The 17,291-nt window shown below is 53.1% G+C and overlaps 1 protein-coding gene across 3 annotated transcripts in view; it reads left to right on the top strand.

Moving 5' to 3' along the window:
• The first annotated feature begins 9,194 nt into the window (after positions 1 to 9,194).
• Positions 9,195 to 17,291, top strand: part of SCARB1 (scavenger receptor class B member 1) — a 66,841-nt gene continuing 58,744 nt past the window's right edge. The window contains exons 1-2 of one of the 3 annotated variants that reach the window (XM_046025737.1): positions 9,394 to 9,513; positions 14,309 to 14,498. Coding sequence is in view for 2 of the 3 variants with exons in the window: in XM_046025736.1 (XP_045881692.1) it covers positions 9,388 to 9,513 (126 nt within the window). In the remaining variant the exon portion in view is untranslated. Of the gene's footprint in view, positions 9,514 to 14,308; positions 14,499 to 17,291 lie in introns of all 3 variants that reach the window. The other 2 variants (XM_046025736.1, XM_046025735.1) reach the window with 2 other exon arrangements.

The following is a 17,291-nucleotide window of genomic DNA, read 5'->3' as shown; positions in this document are numbered from 1 at the left end:
TATTTTATTATTCCTTTTTAAGATTTTATTTATTTTTTTAAGCAATCTCTGCACACAATGTGAGGCTTGAGGTCACAACCCCGAGATCAGGAGTTGCATGCTCTGTCAACTGAGCCAACCAGGTGTCCCCTCCTTCTTTAGTTTTAAACAATCAAAAAGAAGGAATACATGCCTATTTTTGAAGATATTTATTAAAATATTTCATATGTGTGAATGTGTGTGTGTGTGAGAGGCATCTGGAATTCTTTAAATTATATTTCATGAAGAATACAGTATTTGTTAGAGGGTAAGTAATACAAACATGCCAATTCGAAGCTTATGTACATATTATTAAAATGCAACAGTAACACGGCAACTGTTTAGTACAGGAATTGGCAAGCTTTTTTCTTTCTTTTTTTTTTTAAGATTTATTTATTTATTTATTTGACAGATATCACAAGTAGGCAGAGAGGCAGGCAGAGAGAGGGAGGAAGGGAATCAGACTCCTTGCCAAGCAGAGAGCCCGACGTGGGGCTTGATCCCAGGACCCTGGGATCATGACCAGAGTCGAAGGCAGAGGCTTTAACGCACTGAGCCACCCAGGTGCTCCGGCAAGCTTTTTTCTGTAAAGGGTCAGATGAGTGTGTTAGGCTTTTTGGGCCATACGGTCTCTGTCACAACTACTCACCTCTGCCGTGGAAGCAAGGAGGCAGCTGTAAATGACACGTAGTGAATGAGCTTGGCTGTATTCCAATAAAACTTTATTTGCGAAAACAGGCTGGGGGCCAGATTTGGCTTGTGGGCTCTAGCTTAACAATTCCTGGTTTAGAAAACTAAGGCTAATAAAGGATTTTTTCCAGGGGGAATATTTCATCATTGGCTTTTTTTTTTTTTTTAAGATTTTATTTATTTATTTGACAGACAGAGATCACAAGCAGGCAGAGAAGCAGGCAGAGAGAGGAAGGGAAACAGGCTCCCTGCTGAGCAGAGCCGGATTTCGTATTTCGGATTTGGGGCTTAGATCCCAAGACCCTGAGACCAAGGCCTGAGCTGAAGGCAGAGGCTTAATCCACTGAGCCACCCAGGCTCCTCCCACCCCCCAGCCCCACCCCCCTTTCTTGATCAAAGACCTACTCTCTGGTTTACTTCTTTATAGCTCAGCTCCTGGCCAGCCTCCTGCCTGTACTTCCTGGTGGTTCCTCTTCTATCCTTGCGATGCTCAGACTTTTATCATTGTGTGGATATCAGCTCTTTGAAAGTGTGCCATCGGCGCAGGTAGCCATCACCACCATCCATCCTCCCAAATGGAGACTCTGTCCCCAGGAATCACCAGTGCCCCAGCCCCCTCCCCCGGCCCCTGGCGCCCCCATCCTGGATCCTATGATGGGGACTCAGCAACTCCTCTGGCAGCCTTGTGTGATCGGAATCCTGCCATATGTGTGCCTTAATGTTCATGACAATGGCCTTCAGGTTTTCTTCTCTTTCCTCCCTTCCTTCTTTCCTTTTTTTTTTTTTTTTTTTTAGTTCACTTCTTGCCCAGTGTGGGGCTTGAACTCCCAACCCCAAGACCAAGAGTTGCATGCCCCATGGACCGAGCCAGCCAGGTGCCCCCTGCCTCAGTCTTCGAAAGCCTTGTCCTGGTCCGGAGCCATCCTCCCGTGTCCAGCAGGCAGCAAACTAGGGAAACAAGTAGAAGCTTCCATCCTCTTTTGAGCTGGCAGAAATGGAGCAGAGTTCTTAGCTCACAGTTGCCCACGGAGTTCTCCCCACACCTCCACCTTTGTCCTGGAAAGTGATTTTCTGTTGGAGGCTTAGCCCTTGTCAGAGAGGTACTATCTCATGTACTAAGAGCCAGGGGCAAAGGTAAAGTTCGGTTGCCAGCTCTTAGAAAAGGAAAGTGGCAGGAGGTTCACAAAGTGTCCGGTGATTCTGCAGAAAGCTGGGATTTCTTGGGCCAGGCTGAGTCTCCTGGGAGATGTCTGGGGGCTCTGGAGACCTCCATTAATATTCACCGTATCGTAGGGACACTTTTGCCTGTTGAAAGAAAACAGCTCCTAAGACGTCATTTACATCAGTTATCAGAAATCAAGTCTTCATTAAAATCTATCTGGGGGGGCACCTGGGTGGCTCAGTGGGTTAAAACCTCTGCCTTCGGCTTAGGTCATGATCCCGGGCTCCTGGGATCAAGCCCCGCATCGGGCTCTCTGTTCAGCAGGGAGTCTGCTTCCTTTCCTCTCTCTCTGCCTGCCTCTCTGCCTACTTGTGATCTCTGTCTGTCAAATGAATAAATTAAAAAAAAATCTTAAAAAAAAAACCTATCCAGGGATCCTTCTGCCTCAGGGCCTTTGCACTGGCTGTTCCCTCTGCCTGGGAATCTCTTCCTTAGAGGTCTGTATGGCTCCTTCCTGCACTTTCTTTAGGTCTTCATCCACTGTCACGTTCTCACAGACGCCCTCCCAGCCACCCCCTTTGAATCACATGCCCCCTCCCCACTGGTGGCACTTACCCCGCTCTCTTATTTCCCCTCTTAAAGCATGGATCATTTTCTTTTCCTCCTCAAGGCCCCCTCCTTGGTCTGGATCATTCTTTAATATAGTGCTGTTCAAAAGAAATGCAATGAGAACCACATCTGCAATCAGAAAAGTTTTTAGTCGCTGCATTTTCCTCCCTAAAGACTTGTGGGGCAGAGGGAGAGGCAGCGAGAGTCTCAAGCAGACTCCTTGCTGAGAGGGAGACCCACGCGAGGCTGGATCCCAGGACCCCGAGACCATGACCTGAGCTGAAATCAAGAACTGACCACTCAACCAACTGAGTCACCCAGGCACTCCTGCATTTTTTAAAAAGGACTTTATTTTTTAAACAATCTCTACACCCAGGGCTGGACTTGAACTCACGATCTCAAGACCAAGAGTTATATGCTCTACCGACTGAGCCAGCCAGGCCCCCTTGCATTTTAAAGAAGTAAAAAGAAAGAGGTGAAATTAATTTTTTAAAAGATTTTATTTGTTCATTTGACAAAGAGCAAGCGAGCGAGAGCACAAGCAGGGGGAGTGGACAGAGGGAAAGGAAGAAGCGGGCTTCCCGTTGAGCAGGGAGCCCGATGCGGGGCTCAATCTCAGGACCCTGAATCATAACCTGAGCCGAAGGCAGCCGCTGCATCAACAGCCCCCAGGCAGCCCTGAAATTAATTTTAAGCGTGTATTTTATTCCACCCAACGTATCTGACTGTTGTCATTTCAGCGTGTGCTCAATATAAAGATACTGAGATATTTTTTCTTTCTTTCACACTAAGTGTGTATGACGCAGCCCCTCTCCCTTGGGATGATCCCATTTCCGGTCCTGAGGAGCCACACGTGGCCAGCGACTACCGTACTAGACACTGCAGCTCTGACAATGTTATAAAATTTACCAATAATTATGTTTACCAATAATTTACCAATTATTTACCAAATAATTTACAATTTACCAATAATTAAGTTATTGATCTTGCTTGTCTGCTGGAAGGTCAACTTCTCAAGGTCAGGGAGCTTTGTCTGGTTCACTGCCAGGTGGCTGGCATCTCACGGAGTGCCTGGCATGTAGCAGGTGCTCAGTCAACATTGGACGGATGGGGCCGCCTGGGGGGCTCTGTCGGTGAAGCATCTGCCTTCGGCTCAGATCACGATCCCGGGGTCCTGGGATCGAGCCCCACATCGGGCTCCCTGCTCAGCAGGGAGCCTGCTTCTCCCTCTCCCACTCCCCCTGTTTGTGTTCCCTCTCTCACTCTTTCTCTCTCTGTTGAATAAATAAATAAAATCTTTAAAAATAACAACAACAACAACAAAACATTGGATGGAAGAAAACCACAGGCAAATGTGAGCTCTGACTCTGCCCTTGCCTGAGCAGCAACCAAGGTGGTAGACATGGCCAAGCACGACTGTCTCCCCAGCCACTAACCGGCCATGGCTCTTTTTTTTTTTTAAAAAGATTTTATTTATTTATTTGACAGAGAGAGATCACAAGTAGGCAGAGAGGCAGGCAGAGAGAGTGAGAGGGAAGCAGGCTCCCTGCCAAGCAGAGAGCCCGATGCGGGACTCGATTCCAGGACCCTGAGATCATGACCTGAGCCGAAGGCAGCGGCTTAAACCACTGAGCCACCCGGGCGCCCCCCAGCCATGATTCTTTTTAATCAGATTGTTTCTGTAGTACATGCAGATGTAGTACTTCGTTTCGGTAGTACTACAGAGTAGTACATGCACTACTCTGGTTCCGTGGCCCTGAGGATAGCACTGCGTCCTCCCGGGCTCGGGTGGGGCCCACAGCATGTGCCTGCCTGCACCGAGCCGTGATTCCATCTCTCGCTGGCACTTTGCTAAGTGTGTAATCAGCATTAACTTGTTTAATACCCATGACTACCCCTACGGAGGTGGGCATGGTTGAGATCATCCCTGTTGCACAGGGAAGGAAGCCAGAGCATGGAGAGTGTAAGCTTCTTTTATTTATTTATTTATTTATTTATTTGACAGCGAGAGAGAGAGAGAGAGAGAGAGAGATCACAAGTAGGCAGAGAGGCAGGCAGATTGAGAGAGCGAGGGAATGGAGAGTGTAAGCTTCTTGCCAGAGGTCGCCCCGGGGAGTGCAGCCTCACTGCAAAGGCAGACTTTTTTTTAAAGATTGTATTTATTTATTTGAGAGAGAGAGTATGAGAGATGGAGAGCATGAGAGGGGGGAGGGTCAGAGGGAGAAGCAGACTCCCCACTGAGCAGGGAGCCCGAAGCAGGACTCGATCCCAGGATCCTGGGATCATGACTTGAGTCAAAGGCAGAAGCTTAATTGACTGAGCCCCCCAGGCATCCCAAAGGCAGATTTTAAACCACTGGGCTCTGGTAGTTATGGTTCCTCAGTGTATAGATATCCATGAAGGACCTACTGTGTGCCAGGCACTGTTCTAGGAGTTGGGGACACAATCATGGGCAAACAGATTTCCTGCCCTTATGGAGCTTTTGCATTCGAGAAGGAGAGCCAAGGCATTACGTAGTGTGCTGGGGGAGAAAGCAAAGTAGGTAAGGGAGATAGGGAATTTTGTGGGGGTGTGGATAGGAAGGAAGTTCTCACTGAGGTGGTGTTAGGGCAAGAATGTGAATGGAGGGAGGGTGAGCTCCATGGGGGTTTGAGAGAAGAGTTCAAGGGACTGAGGAGTGCAAAGGCCCTGAGGCAGGAGCAATGTGGCAGTTTTGAGAAACACCCAGGAGGTAAAGCAGGTGGGATGGGGGCGGGGCAGGGGCGGGGGAAGAGGAACAGGAGGTCAGGGGGATGATGGTCAACTTGTGGGCCATGTGAGGACTTTGGCTCTTCGTCTGAGAGAGGTGAGGGCCAGAAGAACATTCTGATTTTTCCAGTGACGGTTTATTGACAGGTAGTTTGTAGAGCATATAGTGCACTCTTTTTTTTTTTTTTTTTTTTTTTATTTATTTGACAGACAGACCACAAGTAGGCAGAGAGGCAGGCAGAGAGAGAGGAGGAAGCAGGCTCCCCACGGAGCAGAAAGCCCGATGTGGGGCTCGATCCCAGGACCCCGAGATCATGACCTGAGCCGAAGGCAGTGGCTTAATCCACTGAGCCACCCAGGCGCCCCTATAGTGCACTCTTAATGGGTACGATTCACTGGATTTTAGTCTATCCACAGGGTTGTGTCACCACCACCAGGACAGTTTCATCAAGAGAAGCTTTGTACCCCTTAGCTCCGGATTCTCCCCTGTCGCTCCCCTGACCCTCCCCAAGCCAGGCAACCTTCCAGTCTCGTGGATTTGCCTCTTCTGGACATTTCCCATTAATGGAATCATACACCATGTGATCTTTTCTTTTTTAAATATTTATTTATTTTACAGAGCGGGGAGGGGCACAGAGAGAGATCTTTAAGCAGACTCCCCGCCGAGCATCGAACCTGGTGCGGGGCTTGATCCTAATACCCTGAGATCCTGTCTTAAGCCGAAATCACCGGTCAGACGCTCAACCAACTGAGCCACCAGGTGTCCTTGTGCGGTCTTTTCTAAGTTTCATTCAGGGTAAAGTTTTCAAAGTTCATGCATGCCGTGGTACGTATCAGTACTTCTCTCCTTCTCATGCTAGATAACGTTCCATTGTGTGGTAGTCCATATTTTATTTGCCTCTTCGTCATCTGGGCTGTCTCGACCTTTTAGCTACAGTGCACAGGGCTGTAATGACCCCTGGTGCACACATTTTTGCATGGAAACGGTTTTCATTTCTCTCGTATGTGCCCCAGACTGGGACAGCTGGATTCCCCACTCAGTCCGTGCTCGGCCTTTCTAGGACTGTTTCCTCCCGCGGCCGCCTCATTTTACAACCCCACACCACCCCCCGCCCCGGCAGTGTCTGAGGGTTCTGGTGTCCCCCACGTCTTTGCCGACACTCACCATCTGTCTTTTGATCAGGGGAGACGTTTGAGCTGAGAAGGAACGTCATCTGACTTGGTTCATTCGGGATCCGTCCAGCGCCCACGTTAAGAATCTCTTACTCTGATTCATCTCTCCTTTCCTTCTGCATTTTTCTCGGCTCTCCCTATCCTGGCAAGGCCTGTCTCTAAAGCATGACGAAGTCTTTTCTCCTGCTTCTCAGCATCCCCCCCCCACCACATCCTTGCCTCCCCAACCCCATCGGAAATGACTCCCCTCAGTGAGCTCAAGGCTGGTCACGTGTCTCAGACAGCCTTTCATCTCCGCTGTGTCTCTTGTCAGGCGATCGCCCTGGCCTGACGCGGGGGCCCTCCTGCCATGTCCTTGAGGCTCTCTTGGGTAAGCACCACGCACATTTGGACCTTGAAGAGTTCGTAATAAATAACAGTTACATTGGGTGAAAGGGTCAAGGTGAATGGGCCTCTTTGGGGGAGGACGGGTGTCAAGGAGGGGGGGCGGGCATCGGGCCAGGGCAGACCCCAGGTTTTAGTTCATTGGTTAGTTCCCAAGAACAGCAAAGTCATGGGGATAAAACAATCCCCATAGTTGATGGCTGTTGAAAACCTTGAGGAATTCAATGAAATATGTTAATTGATAGACTAATTGACTTGATTGATTAATGCCTCAGTGAGCTAATTGATCACCTGAAGACTTCAGGGCATAGGTAACATGTGCCAGGAACTGCCCGAGGTGCTGGGGATATATCATCGGCAAAACCAGACCGGCTTGTTGCTTGGGAGCTGGGGGAGACAAAAGTAAAGAAACCAGTAAGACCATTTCAGATAAAATGGGGATGATTTGGTACAGTGACTGGTAGGTTGGGGTTCCCACTTTGGATACTGGGCAGTGAAGACCTCTCCAAGGAGTGAACGCTGAGCTGGAGTCTGGAGCAGAAGTGAGTCCTGGAAGGATCTGGGGGAAGAGTGTTCCGAGCACGATGTATAGCAAATGCAAAGGCCCTGTGGCAGGAGAAAGCTGGGGCTGTTCAAGGAACAGAAAGAAAGCCCAAGATGCTGGGAGTACAGTTAGCAAGGGGAGAGGCTGGGAGATGGGGCAGAAAAGGTGGGTGGGCAAGAGCCAGGTCGTGCAGGCCTTGGGACAACACAGGCCTCAGTTGTGCTCCCACGTTGTGAGAACTGATCTAAGTAAGCCCTGCCACAGTTTCCCAATGCAGTTAAACCTCATGATAGCCCTTGGGGAGAGGCTCTTATAGTCCCCACTGAGCAAGTGAGAAAACCGAGTCCAAGAGTGGGCCAAGTGTCTTGCCCCGGGACTCTGCTGCGGGAAACCCTGGAGCACAGTTTCCCTGGACTCGTTCCTCTCTGACACCGCAGCCCTGTCCTGGCACCCCGATCTAGCTCAGGGGTTGGGCTCCTCCTGTATGCACCCCGGGCAAGGTCAGGTCTCCTGTGGGGGACAGTGGCAGGCAAGGCTCTCTGGCCAGTATGGAGTGGGTACTGTACATAAGTACTGCTTTGGCCAGATTGGGCTGCTTTCTTCCACAGCTGAAGGAGAGTTTCCCAAGGCCTCCTCCCAAGCCAGCCGGGATCGGCCTGCCTTCGCCAGGCGCTGGGGACACTGCGTCCCACCCCGTATGACCCTCAACCAGTCCTCTGTCCTCTCAGTAGTCCAGTCTAGACAATGAGGGGCTCAAAGCTCAATGTCACGTGTGGGCTGGGGAGCCGTAGGGGAGCACCTGTTACCTGCAATTAAGCATCCTTTATTTGCTCACTCGCTCATCCCGTCTCCCTCTTCATTAGAAAAAGACACTAAGGTGTGTTCATGTCACCCCCCTGTGCCTGCTTCCTCACCTGGAAAATGGAGCCATTCTGGGCAAGGTGCTAAGCCCAGGGGGCCCAGCATTACCTGCCAGGCAGAGTGCTAGCTGCGGAGGACAAGGCAGGGGCCCAGAGAGACTGAGAGTCTGCCCGCAGCATTCTAGCCGGGCGGGTGGGGGGTTGGAGGCGGGGGGGGGGGGGGGGGGCTGGTCAGAATGCAAAGGACGAATGACAGAGTGACATGCCAGGTGGTTCTCAGCGATAAGGGAGACGGGGAGAGCTGGCGCTATTTTGTTTAACACGAGGTGGCAGGGGGGAAGGCCTTTCTGATAAGGTGGCAGAGTGGTCATGAAGGAAGGAGCCGGGCAGATATCTAGGGGAACAGAATGCCAAGGCGGGCGGGTGGGTTGTGTGTATCAGGCACTGAGGCGGGAGTCTGCAAGGCTGGTTCCAGGGAGAGCGAGGCTAGAACAGAATGTGAGTGTGGATGCGGGCTTGGGGGATGGCAGTGAGGTCGCAGAACTGCGGATGGGGGCTCCGGTGTTTCTGATGAGTTGGGAAACTCCTCCTAAGTGTGCCCATGACGCCGGTCATGACAGAGGAAGTGGGAGAGGAGGAGGGGCAGGGGCGAAGGAGGGGGGAGCAGGAGGGTCGGGGGCTGCGGGAGGAGCGGGAGCAGGTGATGGGAGGAGGAGGAGCAAGGAAAGGGAGAGGCGGGGAGGAGCGGGGAAGAGGAGGCAGAGGGGGAGCCAAACCCCACCAACACTATTGCGCGCCGAACACGAGGATCCCAGCGCGGTCTCCCGCGGAAACGGAAGCAAGGGCGTGGGACGGCAGACCACCCCCCCGCGGGGCGTGTCCTCAGGACCATCCGATCCCGGCCCCGCCCCCAACCCCGCCCCGCCCCCAGCAGCCCCCGCCCCCCGCCCCCGCCTTTAGGCTCCCGCCCGAATCCTGGTGCCCAGGGCGTCCCGGGGGCGGTCCGGCTGCGCCGGCGATGGCGCATAAAACCGCCGGCCACCTGCTGGGCCGCTCCTCCGTGCGCCGCGGTCTGGGCCCCGCCGTGCCGCTGCGGCCCGCCTACCCTAGAGTCGCCGCCTGTGTCGCCTGTGTCTCGGTCCCCGTCCCCCCAGGCGCGGAGCCGCGCGAGCGCCGGGCGGGAGCCAGGGCGCGCAGACATGGGCAGCCGCGCCAAAGCGCGCCGGGCGGTCGCGGTGCTGGGCTTCGTAGGGCTGCTGTGTGCAGTGCTGGGAGCCGTCATGATCGTGGTGGTGCCCACGCTCATCAAGCAGCAGGTCCTCAAGGTGGGTGAGGGGCTCCAGCCGGGTCCCGCGCGGGGTCGGGACTGGAGGGCGCAGGGCGCGGAGGAGCTCGTGCAGTCAGAGGGCGGGCGAGCCAGAGCCGGGATCGGCGCCCTGAGTCAGGGCCCCGGAGCAACGGGATCCCGGAGCGCATCGCGAGGGGCCGCTGGCTGCCTCCGCAGTACCCTCCCCGAGCCAGGCCGAGGCTGGGGGGCGAAGGAGGCATCTGGCGGCTCTCCTGGAGGCGCAGGCCCAGGGTTGGGGAGGCCTGAATGAGAGACCTCACCCTAAGCAGTCTGGCGCCCAGGCCAGGCTGGAGTGTGAGCACATTACTTTCTCGCCTCTTGACTACAGCAGCCTGAGGCCCTATCTGCTAAAATTAGGGCTGCACTTTGCCTGTTTCCTGTGAACCCAGGACGACAGGAACCTTCATTCATGTGCTTCTGTGAGACTCACATGGGTCCCCGGGGCCTCGATAGTACAGTGCTCAGCAGAGCACTCTGCTGTCCAGAAGCTCCCCCTTAGAAAGCCCTTCTCAGAGGCCCAGGGCTCCCTCCTCTCCCAACACTGCCTTCCTGATGCCCACTGGAAATGGTAAGCGGCTTTCTCCTTAGATTCCCACAGAGGCAGGAACAAGCTCAAGGCTGCATTAGCGGAGGGCTTTCCTCTGATCTTAACTTTCCGCACGATTGCCCTTTCAACCGTGGAGACAAATTAGCTGGCCTCAGACCATCAGACTCTGCCCTGGGTGTCTGGACAGCCTGTTTAAATGAGCTGGCGTTGAGAAAGGCCAGGGTCACAGCATTTCAGAGCCTTGAGGCCAGAGAGAGCACCGGCAGTGTGGGGAGGGGAAACTGAGGCTCACCTTGCCCAGACACTGAGCAAGCCTCAATAAAGATGTGGGTAATGTCACTTGCCCGTTGACTTCTCTTTTCCCCTTAGCCTGCTCCTTAGGTGGGTTTCTTACGAATGGGACTTGTCTGCATTTCGTATCTGTGCCCCCTGCCCAGTACGGGATGCCTGGGGATGAATGGATCGCTGGATGAATGTGGCCTACAGTCTGCTTATGCCTGAGCCGCCCCTTCCTGGGAGTCGGCCGTCGTTAACCATGAGGCGAGGACTGGCTTTCCTCAAGGTCTCTGGGAGTCATGTTGGGCACACTGGGTCTTTTGTTGGTTTGTTTGTTTGCAGATCTTGTCAGTACTTACTTACTACAGTAAGCTCTGTAGTCTGATTCCGAAGAGGTCCTGGCTGCTGGTGCCCCTGAGCCCTGAGTTCCTCTCCTGTTTTTTTGGCCTCTGGGGGTGGCTGGACAGATGTGTGTGGGGTCACCTCAGTGCGATCAAACTGCTTTATTCTCTCTCATGGTGGCCGAGGGGTTACACTGTTCCGAAGAGCCGTGAGAGCTTTATCTCAGGGAGAGTCCACGATGTTGTCATCCAGGTGCTGTAAACATGGGAGCCATCAGGACCCTGTGCAAAGAGCCTCTTGCTTTGGGGGTGCGAGAGTGGGTGGGGTTTATAGTTGAAACATCTTTTCGGCCCCATCATTCTTGGGTGAACTCCAGGGTGATTTCTTCTTCTTCTCCCCCCCCCCTTTTTCTTTTTTAAGATTTTATTTATTATTTATTTGACAGGCAGAGATCACAAGTAGGCAGAGAGAGAGAGAGAGGTGGAAGCAGGCTCCCTGCTGAGCAGAGAGCATGATGCGGGGCTCGATTCCAGGACCCTGGGATCATGACCTGAGCCGAAAGAGAGGCTTTAACCCACTGAGCCACCCAGGCACCCCCTTTCCCCCCTTTTTAAAAGATTTTATTTATTTGAGAGAGAGAGAGCGCACACAAGCAGGGGTGAGGGACAGAGGGAAGGGGAGAAGCAGACGCTCCCACTGAGCAGGGAGCCCGATGCAGGGCTTGATCCCAGGACCTTTGGCTCATGACCTGAGCCAAAGGCAGACGCTTAACCGACTGAGCCACCAGGTGTCCCCTAGGGGTGGTTCTTTCTAGGGATGTCAGTCAGCCCTGTGCACACTGGTTCATACGCAGGTACCCCCTAATTCCCCACTCTAACTCTGGGTTTCCAGAGTGGAGACCACCATCATCCTCAATTATCCTGGACTGAGAATTTCCAGGCTTAAAGTGGAGCGAGAGCCGCCCAGCATCCTCCGTGAATCTCCCGAAGATGATTGGTTTGGGTCCGAGTGGCGTGAAGGCAGGAAGGCAAGCCGAGCCCACGACAGTCACTTCTTGGGCAGCCCAGGCTGAGTCCCAGCCAAGTCCCTTCCCGTGGAAGAAGGATGTCTGTGTTCAGGGGACCGAGTGGGTGGGACGTGAAGAGAGAGGGAGGGACTGCCTGCCGGTGTTTTCTTTGGCTGCACGTGTCCATGGGCAACTTGAATGGGAGGCCTTGTGCTTTGCTATTTTTTTTATGCTTTTTGGTTAACTAAAAAAGTCCGCCTATAAGACATGAATTCTTGCTTGGAAGAAAATAAAAAATTGAAACGGAGGGGAAAAGAGATCCCTCCATTTTATTCCCGTCCTCAGATAATAATTACCGCCGTTGTTGGCAGGTGTGTATCTTTCGAGACCTTTATCGATGCCTGGGTCGTAAGTATGTATTTACACACATTACTATGTATTTTTTACATATATGGAACTATACTACGTATAAATATCCTGCAGTTTGCTCTTCAATTCGCGGATATCTCTTGAAAATGTTTCCAGGTCACAACAAATAAATCGATCATTTTTTTTCTCCCTTTCTGTATGGTATTCCTTTAAATCGCTATCCCCTTGATTATTTCCTGGTTTCTCTACTGACTGGTGATCTTCTCTGTCTCAAGCAACTGAACCGTGAGTGTCCTGGTCCATACCTCTCGGCCTGCATGTCACGAATACTCGCACAGGGCAGATTTTCAGAACAGAAACCTGTAGACCACGAAGCCTGTTTCGTTTGAATTTTGACAGTTACCGCCAAATTGCCTTTCTGGAAAGCTCCAGCATTTATGCGCCCGCCAAGAGCGTGAAAGCCCCACTCCCCCTGCCTCTCTGCCATCATTATGCCTCATGATGATCATTTTGTTGTTGTGGATCTGATGGGTTTGATTTACGTTTCTTAGGCTGCTGATGGGGTTGAGTGAGGAGGTGATGCATTATGAAACCCCAGTCAGTTTCCGGAGCCCAGGGCTGCCGAGCTGGCTGGGCCCTTTGCTAGCTGGGGACATCATGCCACTCGCTTCACCTCTGAGGCACGGTTTCTTTCTTCAGCTCTGAGACGGGTCAGATGTAATTTGCCTGCCAGCGAGAGATTATAAGCTACAAAGGTGGTTACGTATGTGTGCAAATACTTTGGACATGGTTTGTGTTTCTTGTTTGACTCTGACCACAGCCTTGAGAAGTAGGTTGAAGTGGTGCTTTGTGTCCCTCCGGCAGGTAAGGAAACTGAGGCATAGCAGAGGTCCGGGGCTCGCTGGCGTCTGTACGGCTCGTTACAGTGGAGGGGCAGAGCCACAATCCTGAGTTGGGGTCTGCATGTCACCCAGGGCCTAGGAAATAAGATGGGAGTGGGAGCCGGAGCCCTTTATCCAATAGATTTCTAGGCAAAAGTTAGAAAGAAGGGACTCGATGTGTATGCTTTAGCCCAGAGAGTTGGTAAAATAGAGAAGTCGTTGAGAAAAAGCTCAGATCACAAGAAAATAACCTGTATTTCCAGTAGGGGACAGTGCACATAAAATCAGAAAAGGGGGGCACCTGGGTGGCTCAGTGGGTTAAAGCCTCTGCCTTCGGCTCAAGTCATGATCCCAGGGTCCTGGGATCGAGCCCCGCATCGGGCTCTCTGCTCTGCAGGGAGTCTGCTTTCTCCTCTCTCTCTGCCTGCCTCTCTGCCTACTTGTGATCGGTCTGTCAAATAAATAAAAATCTTAAAAAAAAAATATCAGGGCGCCTGGGTGGCTCAGTGGGTTAAGCCGCTGCCTTCGGCTCAGGTCATGATCTCAGGGTCCTGGGATCGAGTCCCGCATCGGGCTCTCTGCTCAGCAGGGAGCCTGCTTCCCTCTCTCTCTCTCTGCCTGCCTCTCTATCTACTTGTGATCTCTCTCTGTCAAATAAATAAATAAAATATTAAAAAAAAAATCAGACAAGGGGTGGACTGACAGAGTGCTCCCTCTCGGGGCAAAGGGGGAGGCCCGGGCTGTGGCCGAGGGAAACACATTTTATCTGTAACTCTTTTTTTTAATTTTATTTATTTAAAGATTTTATTCATTTATTTGACAGACAGAGATCACAAGTAGGCAGAGAGGCAGGCAGAGAGAGAGGGAAGCAGGCTCCCCGCTGAGCAGAGAGCCCGATGCGGGACTCGATCCCAGGACCCCGAGATCACGACCCGAGCCGAAGGCAGCAGCCCAACCCATAATTTACTTATTTGAGAGAGAGAGAGTGTGAGCAGGGGGAGCGGCAGGCAGAAGGGAGGGAGAAGCAGACTCCCTGCTGAGCAAGGAGCTCGCTGTTGGACTCAAACCTTTGATCCCAGGACCTGGGGAACGTGACCTGATCTGAAGGCAGACGCTTAACCGACTGAGCCACCCAGGTGCCCATGCCTTTTTTTTTTTTTTTTTAAACAAGGAGAATAGCCATGTGTTATGTGTTTAATAAAAAATTAGTAACGAATCCAAGGTTTCCCTAGAGAGTGGCCGAACGTGCCTCTCACCGTGGGTGGCACACAGCGGAGCAGCCTCGTGGGCTGAGGTTGCTGGGAGAGGTCCAGGGAAAGAAGCGAGACTCAACCCTTCTACTTTCCCTCAGTAGGTGGGAGTGGACAGGAGGTGTCCAGCCGGAATGTGCTAAGGAGAGTCGCGAATTTCCGTGGGCCAGGCAGTGTTCAGGACGTCTTGGTGAATGCCGTCTTGTTTAGTCCTGGGACAGTTCTGTGACACTTCTCATTACCGTCCTCGACAGATAGGGAAACGAAGCTTTGGAGAGTAATTTGCTCCAGGTAACCTTCCTGGTGTGTGTGTGTGTGTGTGTGTGTGTGTGTGTGTGTGTGAGTGAAAATATCCTGGAGGAAGACACCAGGAGCATGGGGACTCTTGTCTCCATCGCCTGGGACTGAACCTGGCATGCATGGCCCTCCCTGTTCGAATGGATGAGGAATGCTTACTCCAGGTCCCTGGCAGTATGTTTCCAAGTTACCAGGTGTCTCTGGTCCACCAGGGAAGGCCTGGCAGTAGGAGGAGCCCCTTGCTGCAGCTGGGCCGCAGGGGAAGGTGCTTGTCTGCTGGGCCACTGTGAGTCGATGGGCCTCCAAGCCTCCTCCACATCCAGGAGGGGAGCTGGGTCCCCTCTGCCATCTCTTAAGTTGGTTTTCTGGTTGAAATCAGCCTCGAGGGCTTTATCCATTCATTTTTTCAGCTGCCAAAGGCTTCCCCAGCTTGTGTTTCCATCTCAATAAATGACACCTCCATTTGCTCCCCCAAGTGTAGAGGTGAAGATCTTGGGTCATCCTTCATAGGGTCTATCAGCAAGTCCTATCAGCTTTATCTTCAAAGTGTATCTGGATTTCAACCCCTCTTCTCAGCATCACCATGGCAGCCTTCTCCATCCACTGCTTGGACTGGTGCAGTAGTCTCATCTCTGGTCTTCATAGACAGCCAGAAGGATCCTGATAAAACACTCGTCAGATCATTGTGTCCCCTCAGCTGACAACCTTCGAGGTTCCCTATGTTACTGTGAGTGAGTATCAAGGTCCTCTCAGTGGCCTGAAGGCCCCCACAGTCTGGCCCTCCTTCCCTCTCTTACCTCACCGTCTCTCGGCCTCCCTGCTCACCTACCACGCTATCTCCTTGACGTCCTTGAGGCTGCCTAGCCTGGTCCTACCACAGAGTCTCTGGCTTGCATTCCCCTCTGTCTGGAAGGCTCATCCCCAGATATCTGTGTAGCTTGCCCCTCATGTCCCTAATAGTGGTCCCTTATGTTATATGTTTATTTGTGCGGCCTCTTTCTCCCTCCTGAGCCTGGACATCTGCTGGGGCAGGGCTGCATTGTCGCTCTCACTGCAGTGTCTCCAAGGGCCAGAGTAGCCCTTGCGTTCATGCGCGGATGGTAGAATAGCGAGGTGGTCTGTGTTTTGAGGTTGGGTTGTTTCCTTATCCTCTCTCCCCACCCGAGATTCGGACTCAGACTAGTTCGCTCCCTCTTCCCTCAGTGAGAGCCACCCAGAGAGCCTCAGGACTGTCCTCCCATGCCCCTGGTTGGCTTTGGGCCCCCTGGCAAATCTCTCCGCCCATCAGTTAGAAGGTGGGGGTTGATGACAGAAAAGTGTTAATGAGCACTTCTTACTGGCCAGCTGTCATCCTAATCATCCTAAGTGTTTTAGGCGTATTACATCATCTCGTTTAGCATCCAGGGAGCTCCTGTTGCCTCTCTTTTACCCAGGAAATGGGGGAAGCACAGCGCCATGAAGTGACTTGCCCGGGTCACACGGCTGACGCGGCAGGGCCAGGATTTGAATCCTGGAGCCCGCTGCCCTGTAGACCCTGTCCTTCCCGCTCTCTGTTTCTGAGTGTCTTGGGTTAATCTTTGGCAGGAGGGCAGGCCCTTCCTGTGCTCTGTTTGGGTTGAGCTCCCCTTGTGCTTGCCCTGCATGGCCAGTGGGCAACTGGCTCCCCTGCAGCCAGGGTGTGTGTGTGTGTGTGTGTGTGTGTGTGTGTGTGTGTGTGCGTGCGTGTATTCTGGAATCGCAGACGTCAAGGGAATCGGGGAAGGGCGGCCTCTCCTGCAGGGTTAGCTTGGCCAGCCCCGCTCCCGAAGCTCGGGGGTCCCAGACTGGCCATTCCTGAGCCCCGGACAGTAGGGGGGGGTCTCCTGCCTCTGGCCCTGGGGGGCCAGGCCGTGGAACTGGTGGGAGCTGGCGGGTGGAAGGCGCTCCATTCTTGCTCGGGACCCTGGGATCGCAGGTGCCCGCCCGCTCCAGGTTGTTTTGCTTCCTCTTTCCCACAGGGGGACTTCCTGGTCCTCCCCGCCTGTGGGAGGTCGCTTCATCTCACTCCACGGTGACAGCTGGAAACCATGGCTATTTTTAGCGTCCCTGAGTTGGATTTAGTTTTGTTTTCCTCTCTGGTCTCCTGAGGGGGCGTGTGTGCTCACGCGAGCGTTGCCGCGTGTGCTGATTGTGCATACACGATGGGCAACAGGCGAACGCATGTTGGCATGGGCACACGCGCGCGTGCGACCACAGGCTGGAGCACGTGCACACACGTGTGGATGTGTGTAACCAGGGAGCACGGTGGTCGTCGTATTAGCATACACGTGGATGCACGTGGGTGTGCGTGCACACAGGTTGCCATGCGCCCGTGTGTGACATGGGACGCGTGGTCCTTGTGTGTTGGCACGCACGTGTGTGTGTGGACTCACGCGCCAGTGCTGACGTGTGCACACGCGGGCACACACATCCATGCGTGTCCGTGCGTGTTGGGTGTGTATGTATGTGTGTGGTGACGCGCCCCAGCACCGTCTGGCCTTCCGCTGGCCCGGCAGCGCCAGTGTATTCTGGGAGCCTGGCTCTTCCCGTTCCATGAAACGTTCCCGGTCCCTTCCTGGAATGACTAATACCAGCCGTGCCTCCACTCGGTGATTCAACGTGGTTAGCTAGAACTGGTTAAGCTCAGTTACCTGGAATCACCTTGTGCTGGCCTTCCTCTAGCAGCAGATGACACAGAGTGAGTCACGCGTTGGTGTCATCAAACACTGGCTCCGTGAAGTGTCCCCACATCCCGGCACTGGCCTGTCT

The sequence above is a fragment of the Meles meles genome, chromosome 12 (genome assembly GCF_922984935.1).
Source record: "Meles meles chromosome 12, mMelMel3.1 paternal haplotype, whole genome shotgun sequence".
NCBI lineage: Eukaryota > Metazoa > Chordata > Mammalia > Carnivora > Mustelidae > Meles > Meles meles.
This window is presented reverse-complemented; position numbering and strand designations above follow the sequence as displayed.